At 39.7% G+C, this 18,539-nt stretch overlaps 2 protein-coding genes across 4 annotated transcripts in view; one reads left to right on the top strand and one right to left on the bottom strand.

Moving 5' to 3' along the window:
* Positions 1 to 7,408: 7,408 nt before the first annotated feature.
* Positions 7,409 to 14,639, bottom strand: u2af1 (U2 small nuclear RNA auxiliary factor 1). Of its 2 annotated transcripts, none has more exons than XM_079230658.1 (8): positions 14,576 to 14,639; positions 13,238 to 13,325; positions 10,171 to 10,237; positions 9,625 to 9,674; positions 8,944 to 9,042; positions 8,689 to 8,822; positions 7,962 to 8,054; positions 7,409 to 7,857 (listed from the first exon to the last, which is right to left on the bottom strand). In XM_079230658.1, exons 1-8 carry the CDS (start codon positions 14,617 to 14,619, stop codon positions 7,605 to 7,607), a joined length of 828 nt encoding a protein of 275 aa, XP_079086784.1. In that variant the 5' UTR covers positions 14,620 to 14,639; the 3' UTR covers positions 7,409 to 7,604. The 2 variants fall into 2 exon arrangements, with proteins under 2 accessions (XP_079086784.1, XP_079086783.1); XM_079230657.1 differs by having other exon boundaries at positions 10,156 to 10,237.
* A 3,229-nt stretch (positions 14,640 to 17,868) lies between these two features.
* Positions 17,869 to 18,539, top strand: part of gabpa (GA binding protein transcription factor subunit alpha) — a 4,856-nt gene continuing 4,185 nt past the window's right edge. The window contains exon 1 of one of the 2 annotated variants that reach the window (XM_079231021.1): positions 17,869 to 17,929. The gene's annotated coding sequence lies outside the window, so the exon portion shown is untranslated. The remainder of the gene's footprint in view (positions 17,930 to 18,539) is intronic. The other variant, XM_079231022.1, reaches the window with a different exon arrangement.

Here is an 18,539-nt window from a genome sequence, read left to right on the forward strand (position 1 = left end):
AAAGTGGTCAGCAAGCATTAAGGGTCAGGCTCAGTGGTTTCTCAGAATATGTGCAGTGAGGAGAGGGAGGAGTTAAAAAGACCTGGATGGAAAAAGCAGAAGGAGAGATAAAGCCGCTGCAGACATTTTAAGGTTATGTGGAAACTGAATGTGTTGTTTTCTAAAGACAGAGAGGCCTGTGGAAACGCAAAGCATTTAAAGGCAGAGAAGGAACTGGACATGCGTCACACTTATTTTCCAAATGCACCCATTGTTTTTAATTGCCAGTCACACTGGCAGCAATTGCATCACCACAAATGGCCTGTTAATTATGTAAAGTTTTGAATTTTTTCATTATGTAATGAAGCAGTCAGATCTCAGCTGATCACAGCCCGAATGAGCCCAAATGAGAACACATTCAATTGTATTTATCTTTTTATCAGGTGGTTGCATATTGAAGAAGGTAGAAACTCATCAGGGCATTACAGATCACAGTGAAAAAAAACAAGGAAAGCAAATAGAGATTATATATATATTATGTATATATATATATATACATTATATATGTGTGTTATATATATATAGACTGTATATATCTGCATTTCATATCTACTGTTTATACTGTCCATTCTGTTTATACTATCTACATTCCAGCACATTGCACTGCACTTTTACTGCTTCTCTTTTGCACTCTGGTCAGATGCTAAACTGCATTTGCTTGTCCCAGTACTCTGTGAAATGACAATAAAGTTGAATCTGAATCTGAACCTGATCTATAAGTGTGCTCGGCCTTGAGATCTGCTTGTGTTACACAGTTCATGTAAACATCAGTGCGGATATGTAATCGTGATAAAATGATTGAATACAAATACCTTTGTCCAGTTTGAGAATGATGATTCAGTTTCACACTGTGTTCAAAAGTGAAATCAGCTGATTTGTGACCATATCAATACTAAACATTGTGCCAATGTAAAGGGGTGCAAGACAAAATTGTGGTTTAGATAAAACTATCAGATGAAACGACTGTCTTACATGAGATACTGCAATGACTTTAAATAGTAAAAAGCACATGTTCTGAATCTCCTCTCATGTGTCTCACTGACATCACAAATCACAAGAGACACAGCTGCCCTTTGGTTTAGAAACTGAGTGTGATGAATTGTTTGCCTCCAGGCCTCAGAATGAGAGATTTTATGACGGGTTAATCTACAAGAATGTGATGAGGTAAAGCCCTCGTCAGCCGTCTCTCTGCTTGTATGTGGTCTGTAGGGTAATGAAAGGGGTCAACAAATACAAAAATGCCCAGGCTTCAAGTTTCAAATAAGATTGACAGGCAATCAATCAGAGAAGCCAAACTAATCCAAAAAAATCAGAGTAGACAGACAGGGGGAAAGAACCGAGGCTGGACTGCTTTGAGTGAAAGTTCAGATGATTGTTTATGAGCGTTATGTTTATGGAAATGTGGAGCAGGTGTGAACAGGTGATCCGACTGAGGAACTCATTTTACATAATTATCTAATTTTACTCCGGATACTTACTTGAGTATTCCTCCATTGTGGGCCTGCTACTTTAACTGGTCTATAATCAATATTTCAACATTAACAATCAAATGATTGTGTAATGTGAAAAGCATCTAAAGGTGATTAATATCTAACCTCAGCTATTTGGAGCTTCAAAGTATCTTTCAGTGACTCTAGTAATGCTCTGAATGTCGCAGAGAGAACCTCGAACACGAAATATTGAGACATGTAATTTCTGGGCATCCACTTTTTTGCCCTCAAGTAACCATGTTCCGTTGCTCACCAAAAATGTTGATTACAGCTGCATTAAGAAAATGATTTTAAGGCAATTTCCCACCATTGAATATTGCAGTCAAGGAGTCTTGCGTACTATCGCATCGACACTTCCGTTTTGTTTTTTTTAGCCCAAACAACGATCTATTACTAAACCTAACAAAGTGGTTTTGTTGCCTAAGCCGAACTGAGTTTCCTGTGAAGATGGAAGTTTCTAATTTCTGATTTGACACATGATCATCTGACAGATCCGATGACTATGCATAGGACAGTCAAGGACAGTATGATGTGCGTTCCATTATATTGGTTGTGCTATATGACTAGTTTTTTCCTTTAGAGCCCTGCTCAATAATGAAGTTGATGGTTACAGTATCTAGTTCAGCCCGTTGAGCGTCACCCCATGTGAAATGAATATTCAGTGACACTGGAGCTGGGAAGTCATATGAAATGCTATCCATTTTTTCCTCAGAAGGAATGATGGGCAATGAAAAACGGATTTCTGAAAATGAAAAAAGTCAAGAAAAGTCCTTGTGAAACTGCATTTCAGGACGTGAGAGGGTATAATGCAGCGGTGAAGTAGGTTCCTAGCAGCGGAGAGGACGAAAACCAACACGGTCCTTTTCTCATTTTTGCCACTTGGAATTGAATCCAATAAACAAGCTATCAATGCATATATATATATATATATATATATATATATATATATATATATATATATATATATATATATATATATACAGACCTTGATTAGTGGCACAGTAAACACAGAGATGGCTAACATAAACTACATGAGAAGATTATAAGATAGCAGTTTTGTTTTGATTGGCTTGAAGAGTTTCAGCAGTTTGGTTGAATTGTGTGTATTCTTGCCTTACTGTAATGTTTTAGTTTGTATCACTCTAAATTTAGATTATGAACTCAGAGAAGTAGAGAAGAAATGCTGCTCCATATTTCTTTGCAGCATGTGGCCAGATCTTACACATTGCACCTTTAAGCCTATTCAAATCTCCATATTTAGTATCATAAAGACTATTTTTTGCTATTTATTTTGAGGTATTGTATTAAAACCAAAGCATTGAGTTGTACTTGTAAGAAGAATAAAGGCTGTTACTGACTAAAGACACCGTGGCCCTTTAAATGTACACTGAACTTAATGTTCTCATGAGGAATTTAATATTCAGTGCAGTGTGTAGAGATCGGTACTGTCAATACTCTCAGGCCTGCAGCGTGTCAGTGCTGCCACCCTCTGGTCGTTTGAGACACTACATGTGCTAATAACAAAATGAGGACATGAGTCAACAAACAAGTGACTAGAGTTTTTATTTTTATTTTGAAAAAAAGGTTACTCCTCAATCACATTATATTTATACATTAAAAAAAGCTTTGCTTTGAATAATAATGTGTCTTCTTTTCTTGAAACCAAAGTCAGTGAATCTCCACAGATGTAGCCTCGAAAACACAGAGCTGCAGGTGCTCATGTGCGGCCTCTTGGTAAGCACACCATATTGTCCACTTCTTAAACAGGAAGTGATCACGGAGACGCTGCGTCTGACAGCAGGCTTTCAGACCACTAGCGATCCTTCCTCTCGTGTGGTCATGTGGTCGAGGAGGTCAACAGGGGTCACAACGCCAAACACCATCTGCCTCTGACATCAGCCTTTTCTGAAGAGAGACAGTACAGACTGAAGTTACACTGACATACCCACTAAACATTGAAGAGCAGAATAAATATGATGTTAGTAACACCGGTTCTTTTCCTACAAAATGTCTGCTGTGAAAAGGTCCACACTGGACTCCACTTCATTATTTTTTACGTTTTATTTTACGTTTTCTTTTATACACACACTCACAACTCTGCAAGTGCACAAACAGACCTGCCAACTACTACATGTTTAGGGTGGCTACCATTAAATCTGGAGTGAACTGGGGAGTAATCCCCATTATGTGAAAGAGCTTTTTCTGATGAGGCTTAAACTGATGCCTCTGACAGGTTTCATCCTCACTGAACCCCAAAACCTCACCGACTGCCTGGGTAGATACTGTGCTGATATCAAACAAATACTTTGCAGTGCAGTGATTGGGATATAGCGACATCTAGTGTTGAGGTTGGAGATCGCAACCAACTGAAACTTCTCCCATGTGCCAAGAAGACAAAAACGCCCAATCTGCACAGTGTTTGGTTTGTTCGTTCTGGGCTACTGTAGAAACACGTGACTGGCTCTGTGAAGAGAACCCCATCTGTATGTGGATATAAACTGTTCATTCTAAGGCAACAAAAACACTACGATTTGCATTTCCAGTTGATTATACATTATAGAAAATATACTTGATCATTTTATTTTCCATTTCTTCCAACAGATCCTCCTAAATGCTACTCACTGTCCCGAAAATGTAGAACCAAACCTGAATGTTTGCTGTGCTTTGCTCATGTGGCCAAAAGAACAATGAGTTTATTTTTGCCTCGATGAAACGCTGACAGTCACACAGCTGCTAACATAAAAGGCCACAAGCTACATGATACCTCCATGTTCCTTTTTCAACAGCAGCCTTTTCTTGTTAAGCAGGAAGCCAACGGGCACACCGCCGTATAAACGAGCCCTTTATAAAAGCAACGCCAGCTCTTCCTCTTCCATGTGCATGTGTCCATCTATTACGTCAGCATGCGCTTTACCTGAAAGAAGTCTTTCTTAGCCTTGTTCCCAGAGACTGTTTACCAGGTAAGACTTCACTCTCTCACTGACAGCCTGCCAACTGCTCACTGAAATATCTCGACTTCCCAGGAAGGAGAACAATAATGCTGTTGTTCGGAGTAAAAACGAGAAAACAAAATGTGACTCTCTAGTCCTGTTCATTCACACAGCGCCATTTACATCTCTGGGTTTCTGCAAAACAAGTATTCAGACTAGATTCAGTAGAAACATCACCCAAACATGTACTTCCAGAAAGAGAAGGCATGGCTCGTCTGCAAGGAGAAGGGACCGGTGTTAATATTAAGGGTTGAGAACAACGGGGAAGGGAAGACCATGATCACACGTAGCGCAATTACAAATGGAAACAAAAGGCAGGAAGGGGGCATTTGCATTCAGACCTGCAGAGTGACACACGTTTTGCATATGACAAGATCAAAGGGTTATGACAGGAGAGGCCGGAGGTTGTCTGCAATGTCTGGATGTTTATTTGTCACGTAAAGATGCTGGAACCACCTCATCCACAACAGGTACAATACAATGCCATAACATGTAATGTATAATTGTGGATATTAATTTCATACTTTTTACTTCCTGATTTAAACGTACTCCGGGCTCTTTCCTCACGAGATGAGTATTCATTTTAAATAATCTATTTACTTGTTTTTGTCAAAACAGCTTCAATAACAAAACTAAATGTTTGATGAATAAATCTGTGTAAAAAAATATTATATATCATTTCTGTTTGCATTCCTCTGATTTCATGTGTTTTTATGTTCCATCTTTAATCCTTAATGTGATTGTGTACATGTTATTTATCGGGCTGAACACCCATGAGTCTCTTTGTCTACCTTTTTTTTTACGTCGCCATTCTTCTATTGGTAACTGCGTGTTTAAAGACACATTGCTATGAATTGTGGGTAATTCCCTTGGGCAAAATCGGCATCTAATTCTGACTTACAAAGGGTTCATAAAGGGCTCAAAATGTCTGCCAGAGAGCCCTCAAACACTCGACGATTTGACAGAACTAAACCCCTTTCGGACGTCACGGGTTCAAAGTCCAAGAGTCTGGGATTGTTGAGATTGAGATTGGACCAAATACTTTTCAGAAGATTTTAAGAAAACACAACAGACATCATCAAACTACCATTTTCATTCAACTATGTTGATGCAAACAACTTTTCCCACTGGTTAAAAAAAGTTGCATTTATTGATGTTTTGGCCAGTTGGGAGCAATTAATAAACTCAAAATGGACATATGATCATAAAGTGGTTAGAGTGACTTCTCATCCAACAGGAATCCAGCATTTAGGTGCATGTTTGTGTTTGTGTGCTCCTTTTAGCTCCGTTTTGGTCTCAACCTGTTTCTGAATTGAGCCACTATGTTCACCAGCTCGTGGCTGATGTTGTCTGTGCTCTTTGTTGCTGCTGTGTGTTGATCAGCCTTTTCGGTGAAAGCAGCCGCCTGCTGAAACCTACTCTATGAGGGAGACTCAACCAAAACGGTAATCGGCTGTAAAACCAAAATGAGCTGCTAAACTAAGATGTGAATTTGGTAAACTTTACACCGACCAAAGACCAGTCAGGACTGAGCATTTTAGCATGGTGTCTGAGCATTTAGCTGAAATTGAATAAATTCCCAACTTTTTGTGTCTCTTTTACAGTTTCTTCTTGATAAACTGCCAGACTATCAATGTCTTTTACTTGTCACAGCATCTAATAACAGTAGCTGCAGTCTCTATCAGACAATTATCATAACTAATAATGTATAACCATATATCATATTAATCTGTTTGTAATGATGTAATAAAATGTTAAATTCATATACATTTTTATTTGTTTATTTATGTGACCCCAGAGAGTATTGTTACTTGTCATTTAGATTAATTTAAGTAGAATCATCATATAAATAAGATCAATAAAGAATGCAATGTTACAGCCTGTGTAGCCTGGACCTTTAAATGTAACAGTACCTATGTAATGCTAAACATTTTGTGTTAATTGAAGAGCCTGTTGGTCAGAAGAGAAACAGACAAAGCAGTCGAGTAAATAAATGGCAGAGCCTCAATTTGGGCACAGACCGAACCTCATCTCAGTTTAAAACAACCTGAGCACTCAAACCTTCTTTCTTCAGCCTGCTCTCTGTCTTGAGTTTCATCAGGCTCAGGCACCCGACCACACAGCCACAGCAGACCAGGTGAAGTGAGGATAACAGGTGTTGTTGTTGCTCATATCTAACATGTTACTTTTAAATAAACAATCACATTCTGACCATTGATAAACTAGATTGGCACTATATTGAATGAATAAAGAATGACCGTCTCTGTGCCATGTGGTTATTATTTTGAAGTATTTTGAAGAGTAGTTTGAAAAATTTCTTTAACGGTCTGCACCGTTTCACTATTACATTGATGAGGTTTTTGTTTATCAGTGTATTTTGTGTGTGTGTGTGTATTAATCACTTTAGTCATGAGAATGATCTAATTTCTGTTGTACAAGTGTATGAGACTCAAACACAAACAGAAAAGTAGAATAAACATGGTCCCTTCTGTGGTTGTGAAGACGATCCACGCTTGTTCAGTGCAAAGGATCAAGAAAACATAGCAGTTCTGTTTGTTTCCGATTTAAGGATTTAGTTTGAACCTGCTCTTGGTTGGTGCCATGTGTTCACAATACATATCTGGTGCCTTCTGTTTCCAGTGACTGAGGTTTAAATCCCAGAATGCTAACCGGTATCTGTAACCAATGAAGTGAACAGGGTGTCAATTAAAAACAGTGACCTCTGAGCAATTAAATGAGTTGATTAACAAACTATATGTACGGTCTTATAATCGGCAGTGTGCACATTTAGTTCTTACTGTGTTCCACCAGGCGGAGCCAGCATATAATAATTGATTTAGGCTTTGTAATATCAGGTACGATTCATGAATCAGTCACGTTAAGTAAAAATGTGAAATTTAATGAGGTGAAAGTCATTTTCAGAAATCAAGAAAAAACAAGTGTTCATCAATGCTGTCACAGCTTCAAAATCAGGTACCTTTCAATTAGTCCTAGAATAGATCTGAAAGGGTACAAACTTTTTAAAAAAGAAGAAAGACTAGGGATGGATACGGGGAAGGAAAGACAAGTAGTCATGGCTTGTGGCTCAGAATCGCCCTGAACGCTCTCTGTCTCTGGAGCGACGTCTCTCGTGGTCACGGCCACCTCCGCCTCTTTCGCCGCCGCCTCCTCTTTCACCGCCGCCTCCTCCTCCTCCTCCTCCTCTTTCTCGTTCTCTTTCTCTTTCGCCGCCGCCGCCTCCTCCTCCACCACCACCACCTCCTCCTCCTCCTCCTCCCCGACCCCTGTCTCTCGAGCGGGAGCGCCTCTCTCTCGATCTAGACCGGGACCTATGGCGGCTGTGGAAGTGAAGGAAGAGCGATTATTAATCGTTATAAAAACAACTATCTTAGCAGGTTTAGTTAAGTGGCTGAATGTAAAAAAGCAATGGATGTGTTTTTACCCCTTCCTCCGACGCCCGTAGAGCTCTCGCCTCAGTTCACGTGAGATGGGCTTCAGATGCATGAAGTTACAGAAGCCACCTCGAGTGCATTCCCTGTAGAGAGAGGAAGACGCTGATCAGTTACAGCAGAGAAGATAACATTATCATAATGTGTTCAAATGTAATTTTCTAAACATTTTGTTTTGGTGAAAAACTAAATCAAATTATTTGAAGGAGATATTAGCAACATAAGATATTAGAGAGTAAAAGATGAACTGATTGACTTCCCAACACTAACTCTAAGCATCTTATAATACAGAACTGAAAACAACTAATGTTACTTAGGTTTATATCAATAAAAATACTATCTTTTTTCTTAATAATACTGTGTGTTTTTTATGCAAGTGACCTTCATAGATGACTTAAAGTAAAAAAAGTAAATAAATGATAATAAATAGTACAGTTCATTGGCTTCAGGCCTCTTAGAAATAGACTGAGCAGCTTGTCAACAGCATTGGTCCCGTCTTTTATCTTATGGGGCACTTTTGGGCAGAGTGAGGTTGACCTTTTACGCTTTTTTTTTTTTACGCAATTGGGTGGTCTCGCTCAAACCAGTGAAAGTATAAACAGAGTGGCACTTCCTTCTTGTATTAGAGTCCTACATCAATCTTAAATAATGAATGGTTGAGTGTTTCATTGAGCACATTGTTTCTTACAGTTAGGCTCTATCCCATCACGTAGCACTCACCCCATTTCATATTGGCGACAGCAGGCTTCTCTGAAGTCTGTGACGGGAGAGAGCTCAGCATGGATGGGCTGCCCATTAAACCACCGATTATTCAGGTCTATCACAGCCTTCTCAGCGTCTTCTTCATAACGGAACTAGAAAGGACCATCAAGACACAGTGACGAGATGAAAATCACCGGCTCTGAATCCAAGAAAAACAACATGGCATTACAGCGGTGGTGTAATAAGTGGCTTTTAGGCTTTTTAGACACCCACCTTCACATACACATTTCCTACTAGGTGGTCCCCGAGGTTGTCACATACGTTCATCTCCTCCACCTCTCCGTACTTCTCTTCCATCTCAGTGAAGACCTCCTGAAAGTGAAGTGTAACGTGATGCCTTTGTTGCCATGTTGAGCAACAGTCCACTAAAAGAATAGTTTGCCATTTTGGGAAAAGGTTTGCTTGCTTTCAGATAGTGTTCGATGAGAATATTCACACGACTAATGTCTGTATGGTAGAAATGAGGCTACAGACAGAAGCTAATTAGCTTAGCTAAGAACAACGACCGGAGTAAACATCTTGCCTGGCTTTGTCAAATGTTAACAAAATACACCCACCAGCACCTCTAAAGCTCACTTATCATTATAACATATCTCCTTTGTTTAATTCAAACAAAAATGGAGTTTGTTTATATATATTAAATTATATTTAACAAGTGAGCTTTAGAGGTAGGCATATTATATTATCAGTGGACAGAGCAAAGATAGCTATTGAGCTAACTGGTTGCTAGTACATATATTTTGTAATAATCTTCTCATCTAACTCTACTGGAAAGCGAATAAGCACAAAGCATTATTTCCTCCATTTTTTTTTTAAATGAACATGTACCAGCTGTAAAGTGGCGTGGCCAGGGTGTGAGGAAGAGCTGCCCTACATGTGACATTCAGAACGTACCTCAAAAAACTCGTCATAGTGCTCCTGCATCTCCATGTCACTGATGGCACCTAGTGGTTAGAAGAGAACATGATGATGATAATAATAATAATAATAATAATAGGAAAATAACAACAACTGCACATGGGTATATTTAATAATTTCTTTATAAAGTGTGTGTTTAGCAGGGACCTGAGATACGACTCCTTTCAGGTTATTATTTACTTATTATATTTTGCCAGGGCCAACCTGGTCTTCACTACCTGTAATCCTCTTATCACAGAAAATAAATAGGAAACAGGAGCTCTGTCTATCTTACCAAGTTTAGTCTGGCAAGACCATAATGCCCCAATTTATAAACGCAACTTCTCTCCCCATAAAAATTTTATTTGGAACAATTGTTTAAAAAATAAATAATGTAAAAACAAGTCCTTGTTTTTCCAGAACTGGTTTAAAAACAAGTTCCTATTGCCGAGTCAACCTTTCAACAGTGAGGGCTTTTACTAACATACTAGTCTCCCCGTTCCACTTAAAAAAAAAGAATATGCACACCTCCATCCAACTTACAGGTGAGGCCATCGGCAGACTGGGCATTGTTCTGAGGGTTCCGGTAAATGTTCAGGAGGGCAATCGTCTGAAAATTGAAAAAAAAGCAAATTATTGGGATGATTTGTTTTGATTAGGAGTAGGTATTGACATGCAGTGCCTTCATTGGTCCTGACAAATAGTGTCAATAGAACAAAACAATGTAAAATAGTAATAATTAAAAGTACAAAAGTCAGATTTCAAATGGAACATAATAATAACGGAAATGTTTTGCAATCCTTTGCTGACCGAGTACATACAAAAAACTGAAAAAGGCACAAAGTTTTCAGTGCTTTATTTTTGTAAACTGGGGCAGGTTCCATTTAAAACAAATGCAAAAACAAACAAAAGACTAGAAAAGCGCTATGCAAGTACAAGTCCATTTACCCTGTGGGGTTGCTGCTTGCAGTTCTCAAAAATTGCTCGCACAAAGAACTTCAAACAGCTCTTCCTTGAGTCCTGAGCAATACAGCTGCCCTGACAAAGTTGTGTTACACACCCTAGTACACACAAAAATACACTCTGCTTCACCGGGGGAAAAACACCAGGGGCAGACTTTACCATTAGGCAAGGTAGACAACCCCCCCCCCTAGCTATTATTATTATAGACTGTATAAAATATGGACATATGGACATGGTCTCTGTGACGTCACCCATGTTTCTGAAGAGCAAATGGGCAGTCAGGTCGGGGTGCAGCAAAGCAGACAGCTAGCAACCTGATCCAGCTCCCACCTGTCACTTAAAGCAGCCACGCCCTTTATTATGCTTATATTAGCTATAGATACCAAAGCTGTTTTTGTACCAGGCTGTAAACATGTTTATTTATGCTAAGTTGAGCACGTTAACATCAAAAAGGATTGACTCGCTATTCGAGCAAACCTCAAGTGGACATTTGAGAAACTGCCGTCTCATCTATTATGGGGTTTATTTACTCGGACAATTAAAGCAAAGTAAGTGCTTCAGAAACACCAGTTTTTTTCTCACACACACACACACACACACACACACACACACACACACACACACACACACACACACACACACACACACACACACACACACACACACACACACACACACACACACAGGTGATGAATATTTAGATTTTATGGTGTTTTGATCGTAACGTTAAACATAAATGTTAATTTGTAGATAAGTCAGTGAAATGCTGTACAGTTATTTATCTCACACCGGACGCGGCTCGAAAATTCGCACCGCGTCCACCGCGGAAGTTTACTCGCGCGAGTGAAACGAAAAATCGCGGCGCGAAGGGGGCGTGGCTTAGCTCTGTTGCTTGCCTCTGTGAGAGACAAGCGACGAAGCTTTCATTTCCGCTATCGACCATGGAATAAATAACCACTAGTTCTGCTTTATATTTGTTGTGGAAGTCCCAAACATGTCGGATCATGAAACGCCCTCGTATTTGGGTTCATAACATCATCCGTAGCCGCACAAAGCTCGGTGAATTTCACCGACTCCTCCAGGAACTGCGTCTCGCATATCTCCGTAAAACGATACCGATAATGCCATCCACCATGGAAATAACCACCAGTTCTGCTTTATACTTTTTGTGAAAACTCCACCTATGTCGGAACATCAAACTCCATGGTGTCTGGGTTCATAATATTATCCGTAGTCCCACAACAGCGTCTCAATGAAGCCGCTACCAGCGCTGGTTCAGGCGGAGCAGCAGCAGTTTCATTCAGAAACGGGGAGACGGCGGTGGTGACGGGCGGAGCTTCTCAACGCTGATTGGCTGCCGCAACTTTGCGTCACGCGATTTCTCCGCCAGAGTTGGGAGAATTCAACTCACGGGAATTCGCGCCGCGTCCTTCGCTTTGTTCGCCCCAGGTCAAACGCTCTGTTCGCGCCGTCTATCTCGCCGCGGCGCAATAAATCGCCAATTCGCGTCGCAGCGCGTCTGTGGATTGACTTTACATGTAATCTGGTCGCGCCGCAAATTCGAGCCGCGTCCGGTGTGAACACGGCATTAGAAGTCACATTTGTTAATTGCTACTTAGACATGTCTCTCTCACTCTCTCTCTCTCTCTCTCTCTCTCTCACACTCACACACTTACTTTCCTTTAAAAATGTTCTATTATTCGTTTATCTACTGCTTTAAAAACAACAACTAGTAAACTTGTGAGGAACACATTAAACAATGTGTTCTCCTCTCACTTGAGTTGCATGTTAGTTATTTTCAAAGCCAATGAGCTAATTATTAGTGTCTGTGTATTTAGACTATTACTGAAACCACTAATTCATGCATCCGATCCACTGACCAGGTTTTAATGAGGTCATCGTCTGCTTCACACGGAATTTGAAATTCTACAAACTGATTTCTGACTTCGAAGACAGGATGGGCTGTAAGTCCAACACACTGTATTTTGTTTACAGTACTTTGCTGTAATTATGTTCATGTATGAGTATCGAGAATAAACACATCGCATGTGTGTTTGTAGTCTATATTTACAGCTGCAAAGGAAGAAGCAAGACACTCCACATAATAGTGTTTTGTACTTTTTTGAAACTGCATATCAGTGTGCAGTTGGCATGTGGAAAGATATAACTATGTATTTGCTGTTTCTGTGATTCAAAAATAAAATTTTTAGCAGCATTTACATTTTCGAATGAAGTGTTTGCTTTTGCAAGAGATGTAAGATGATGTTTATATTTTGTTTGTTTCGCCTGGTTTCGGATATTGTGTTTTAACAATGGCGGTAAACTTTAAGACCCTTTCACTGCCACATTTGTTTTACTTCTCTGCGCCAGGGGTGGACGCTTGGCTAAGATATCAAAACATATAGAACTATGTTACTACACTAACTCATTGTACTCCGAAATAACTTACAAAAAGGTTATTTTTTCCTTCTCAAGGACAGACCGTAAGAGCTGGGTATCGAACAAAGAACAACCCACTGAGCCACTGTCACCCCGACCCCATCAGACCTAAATCTTCCCATCATTTTCATATGAAATGAAAAAAATATTATTTTCCCATGTGTGTTTATCTTGGGACTTTTTAGAACTACAGGATTTACAATCTTACCTGACTGAATGTCGGCTTATTGTGTAATCTGGAACAGCGGTCGCCATGTCGACAGGCACCGATTTTGAAATAAAAGGAGCAGTTGACCCTAGGGAAAAAGACAACAATGAAGATGAGATAAAAGTAAAAACACATTCTCTGGACTTTGTTGCTATTGTTGGAAAAGTGCAATCTGGCTTACAGGTGTATTGTCCTTTTTGCTTGAATGAAAAAGTTGATGTACTACAATATATAAACTACAAAGAAAGTTGCCAATTAATTTCCTTTCAATTGAATATTGAATTCATCGACTAATTGCTTCAGGTCTTTCTGTATCCATCACATTTTATGTAATTTGAGCCGGGTTGAACTGGAGCTAAATGTTATTTCTGTGGTAAAGAGGAACAGAGAGTAAACCAAATAGAAATAACCCCTTAATAGGCAACACCACCTCAATTAAGAATTACAACAAGCTATTTACATGGCATACAGTCAACATATGTGAACAAAAGCTGCTCTCGTTAAGTGACGCAAGTCTATCTGAAGCTGATGCATGGAAGATAAATGGGAAGAATTGTATTGATGCCAAGTATGTTTGTTTTCTTCTTTACACCTAAATTAGCTTATTCTATTGCAGTGTTCTGTTTTTTTTTGTTTTTTTTAAATAGAAAAAGTACCCATTTAGCCCGTACACAATATAATAGCTTAAAGTAGGAACATTACTCTGGGTGTTCTCAGCGCCTCTGTAACATCTTTCCCAAATCATTGTCTATAACAGTTCCCGATTGTATACTTGATGAGGTCACGTGTTTTAACAGATTTGTTCATGATTATAAATATATATTTGTATACAACCTCAGGCCAAATAAATAACATGTATGCATTTCTAAAATGGGCTTAGTTCCCCTTAAATTGGCTTAATAACAGAGACAAGCTTGGTGAGTTAAACAAGGATACCCGTGTTTCATACAAAGGCTCCAATGGGTTTCATAAAGTGGCTAACTATCGTTAGCTAAATCAATGGTATGAGGTAGTTAGTGTATCGGTTTAAGTAGTATTTCATATGTAGAGTGATACATTTTAATTCAGAAAAAGCAACCCTTAATCGTTGTTTTCCCAGACCATCCTCGCGCCGCTCAGCCCCCAGATGTTGCGCTAACACTCGCGGCGCGGTATTTTACAAACGCTAGCTAGCTAGCTACCATTAGCTTAGCTGCGAGGCGCTCGCGCCGCTGTAACGCCCCATGCGCCGGACCGCAAACCCCGCTGTATGCGGCGGCACGAGGCTAAGTGGACCGCGAAGCAGAAACATATTACAAAACGGCTTAATAATAAACAAAATAAACGTGAACTACTTACTTATCTTTCTCTGTTCCAAAAATGGACGCCAGGTACTCTGCCATCTTGGCTCGCCTGTGATCAATCTTCAGCAACAGCGACAGAACATCCGAGTCGTCTCCTTCACAATAAATGTGGAATCTACATGTAACTTTGGTTTCTGACAAAAACTAATTTTTGCACGAATATTATTACAATGTAACAGTTAATTATGCACAAATGGGCAACCTGATGTAATCAAATGCGCAATGTCCCTGCAGTAAATGCTATCTTCGTGGAGCTCATATATTGCTTAATAAAACATAATATAGTTTTTATTAACACTGTCTTTGGTCGATTTAACTATATTGGTTTTGGTTTGAGTTCATAGTTCGGTGTTGTACTGGTTTGCAGTGTATATGTCAAAATACTCTTGTTAGACAATTGTATCCTCAGATTAGCATTTGCGCTTAAATAAAAATACGGTTAGATTGTATTTTATAGTTTAATTTGAATCCAGCATGCCCACTGTACTGGTCTTATTTGGTTAATGGACAGATATATAGAAATGATCCTGCTTACTTGTTTTGACTGCCCTCACACTATAATTAAAACTGTAAATAATAATAATAATAATAATAATAATAGTCTATGGCACTATTTGTCTATGAAAACTGCTCGTGTGTCCGTTATCCTTAAGCTGTCGGTGAAATCTATAAGTTTATGGAAAACACTGCTTGTTTTCAGTCTTTTATGTGAAGTCGCGGAACGTAAAATGTGAAACGTCTGTCTGTCCATCTGCGCTTTTAAATCAATTGAGAACAATACTTTAAAATGATGGCCTGTATTTTGAAGGCAGAACAAAATAACCGGATATTTGTCAACATAGGTCATTTCCGTCTTGAGCGTGACTTTCGAAACAAGAGTTGCTTCCATACTGTACACACGTGTAGCACCCTCTGCATCTAAACCCGCTGGTTAAAGCATGGAGTAATTTACGAGTGATGGTGAGATGAAGCCTCATGAGGCATCGAACCACTTCAGCCAATTGGTTCGAGAAAGGGTTCATTTCTCGAAGCTTCATGTGCACACGAAACCACCTACTGGCCAAGTGTATAATCACAGGCAGCTGTATCTGAACCACATAATGTGATGCATTGCATTTTTGTGTCTGTTATGGCTGTTGGGAATGACTATGAATTACAAAAATGTATGACCAAATAATTTATGTACATAAATTATCACATATGTGCATAATCAAATATGTTTTGAATATATTATGTGTGTGTAAGTTTTGCCAAAATGCTAGTATCATATGATATGGCAGGCTGTGTAATGTTATTATGTCACTTTAGGAAAATGGCATGGGCATCCTTCTCTCCTCACTCTTCTAACTCTCTCTCTCTCTCTCTCTCTCTAAACTATCCTCTCTCTCTCTCTCTCTAAACTGTCCTCTCTCTCTCTCTCTAAACTGTCCTCTCTCTCTCTCTCTCTCTAAACTATCCTCTCTCTCTCTCTCTAAACTGTCCTCTCTCTCTCTCTCTCTCTCTCTCTCTCTCTCTCTAAACTCTCGAAACTATCTCTCTCTCTCCAAACTACATACACGCTATCCAAACTCTCAACCAACAATCCACATTTTGAATGGAGCCTGAGGGGTTTATATTGCTGTCAAACCTCCCGGCAAAATCTGAACCACTTCCCGAAGCAGTCACGTGGTACAGCCGGGCAGCGAGGCTTCGGACGTCATCATTTTTAGCTCCTCCCCTAAAGGAAGCAAGCTCCGATACGCGCTTCGAGGAAACGCCCCCTCCATTACCCGACACACGCTTCGGAGAGTCGGCACATCTCGTAACAACACTACGAGTTACCATTTTCATTTTAACGTGGAGATTTGAACTAATTTAAAGTAATTATGTAACCTAGGTTTACTGCAGGGATCGGTTTTTAAGGGTGGCACCAAAACAAGGTCAGTGTTACATTCAGAACCACCAAGTTGCAATGTACATTTATGCACATTAAGTGTGCAGGATCACTTTCTTATTAAAGCATGACATATACAAATGCCAAATTCTCTTTACTACTTACTACTAACAACAACTTACAATATTCATGCTTTTCCAATACCACTGTATTATTGTATTCCATTTTTATTATTATTATGATCTGCAGGGATCCACATTATGACAGACATAAATGAGACATTTAAAAACAAAGTCATACCCTTGGCCAAATGATTAAAGCAACAAGCAAGACCAATTTGGTTTCATCAAGATATGTTTATTATGAACCTTGTCACACGTCTGCATTTAATTAGATAAAACACAATCAATAAGGGTTAAAAACATGCAATGTATTTACAAAACGACATCATATCTACAGGCATCTGTTTGTTCTAATAATATGTAATAGCAGATGAACAGAAATCAAATAGTACGCACCTATGATTCTATAAACTGTTATGTCAGGATGATGTATATTAAAGAAAATGAAGAGCTTCTTAGTGGACAAGACATTGCTTGTTTTGTCACTGAATATCAAAGTATGCCTTGTTTATTATTTAAGTCTGCAAGAACAAAATGCCCAATACAGTAATGTGCATCAATATATATAGCCATCACGTATCATAGACACACAACCCTTACTATTGCAAAAAAAAGCAGGATTAAGAAACATAAAGTGGCACCTGCACAGTACTGATATGTTCTGGGGAAGGACTGTGTTCTGTTGTAATACCTTTAATATGATAAATGTGGTGCACAAAAAGGGCAACAATGTTTTGGCCAATGTGTGTAGGGAGGGGCTGAACAGAGCCACACGGCTCACGAGCCCCCTAGCGGAGTAACCCCGCACTGTTGTAAATAATCAAAATACTTGATTCAAACTACTGGCCTAGCTAGTTGTACAGATCCCTTTCCCTATATGTTTTAATTTTAAATGCACAGCCTGCAGGAATCACGAGAAATGTCCAAATATATATTCCAGGATACATGTTAGCTACTTGGAGGAATTATTGGCAATTGTTTTTTGCTCAACAACTAAAGAGTAGGTTATTTAAATAAATGACTATACCATGGCATTAATATCTGAAGAGGAAACACGTCAGCTGTATTATGTTAAAACACCAACGTTCATATCCTGGACATTTATACTAATAATACGATTTAAAATGATCATAATCATTAAGTCAATAAGGTCCACACTTAAATAAAGACAAGGTACCTTTTGTATTTCCCATACAAGTTTTAGGGTAACTGTCTGCCAGTTAGTCTCCGCCCTCCTCGGAGAGTGTAGTTGACCAAAAACTTGCATGATACGACCCGACTGTGTGTGAGTTTTGACTGCTCATCTACCACATTGAACATAATCCAACATCTTCTAAGGCCGACATTGTAAGAGGTATGGACGTGTCCGCGGTATACGTGCTTGTTATGAAGGAAGTGGAGTGAAATCGCGGACATAATGTGTGCGTGTTTGTCGCGCTTAGACCCTTCCCGCTATTTTGTGGCTAACTAACTAGCTAGCGTTAGCTGTTGTTGATTAGGCCGCCTCCAGTCAAGTCAGTCGTTTAAACACACTCACTGAGCACCGGCAGACTTCCTTTAAGGCTCGGCCAACACTGACCACCAGATATGCTCAGGAGACTTTCTCGCATATCTGGAAAACACCGTCAGGTTTGAGGAGAAACTCCGTTAACGCTACATCCGCTGTGTGGCTAGCTAACGGCAGTACAGTGGACGGGCTGATCCCCGTCCAGCCACCAAACACACAGACACGATTAAACGCTGTCTTCTCGTCCACACGTCTCTGCATAGCTTGTGTTGAACGGAGCGTCGGCTCCGTGTGTCCGCGACCCCGCAGCCGCTCTGCAGCCGTCGGTTTCCCGTTGAAGCTCGGGTCGTATTTATCGCGGCTGCTCTCGGAAGTCTTGTACGCTGTAAAAACCTTAGCCAGGATTTCCGGCTCCTTTCCATTTGCCCTATGCTGTTTTGTTTCCGTTTATTCTATT

This window comes from Taurulus bubalis (assembly GCF_910589615.1).
Source record: "Taurulus bubalis genome assembly, chromosome: 15".
Classification (NCBI taxonomy): Eukaryota; Metazoa; Chordata; class Actinopteri; order Perciformes; family Cottidae; genus Taurulus; species Taurulus bubalis.

Coding starts and splice junctions, on each gene's coding strand:
- u2af1 (XM_079230657.1), bottom strand. CDS start 14,619: ATGGCAGAGTACCTGGCGTCCATTTTTGGAACAGAGAAAGATAA. Junction 9,675..10,155: donor CACCTGTAAGTTGGATGGAG/GTGTGCATATTC, acceptor TCTAACCACTAG/GTGCCATCAGTGACATGGAG. Junction 9,043..9,624: donor ACTATGACGAGTTTTTTGAG/GTACGTTCTGAA, acceptor CTTCACTTTCAG/GAGGTCTTCACTGAGATGGA.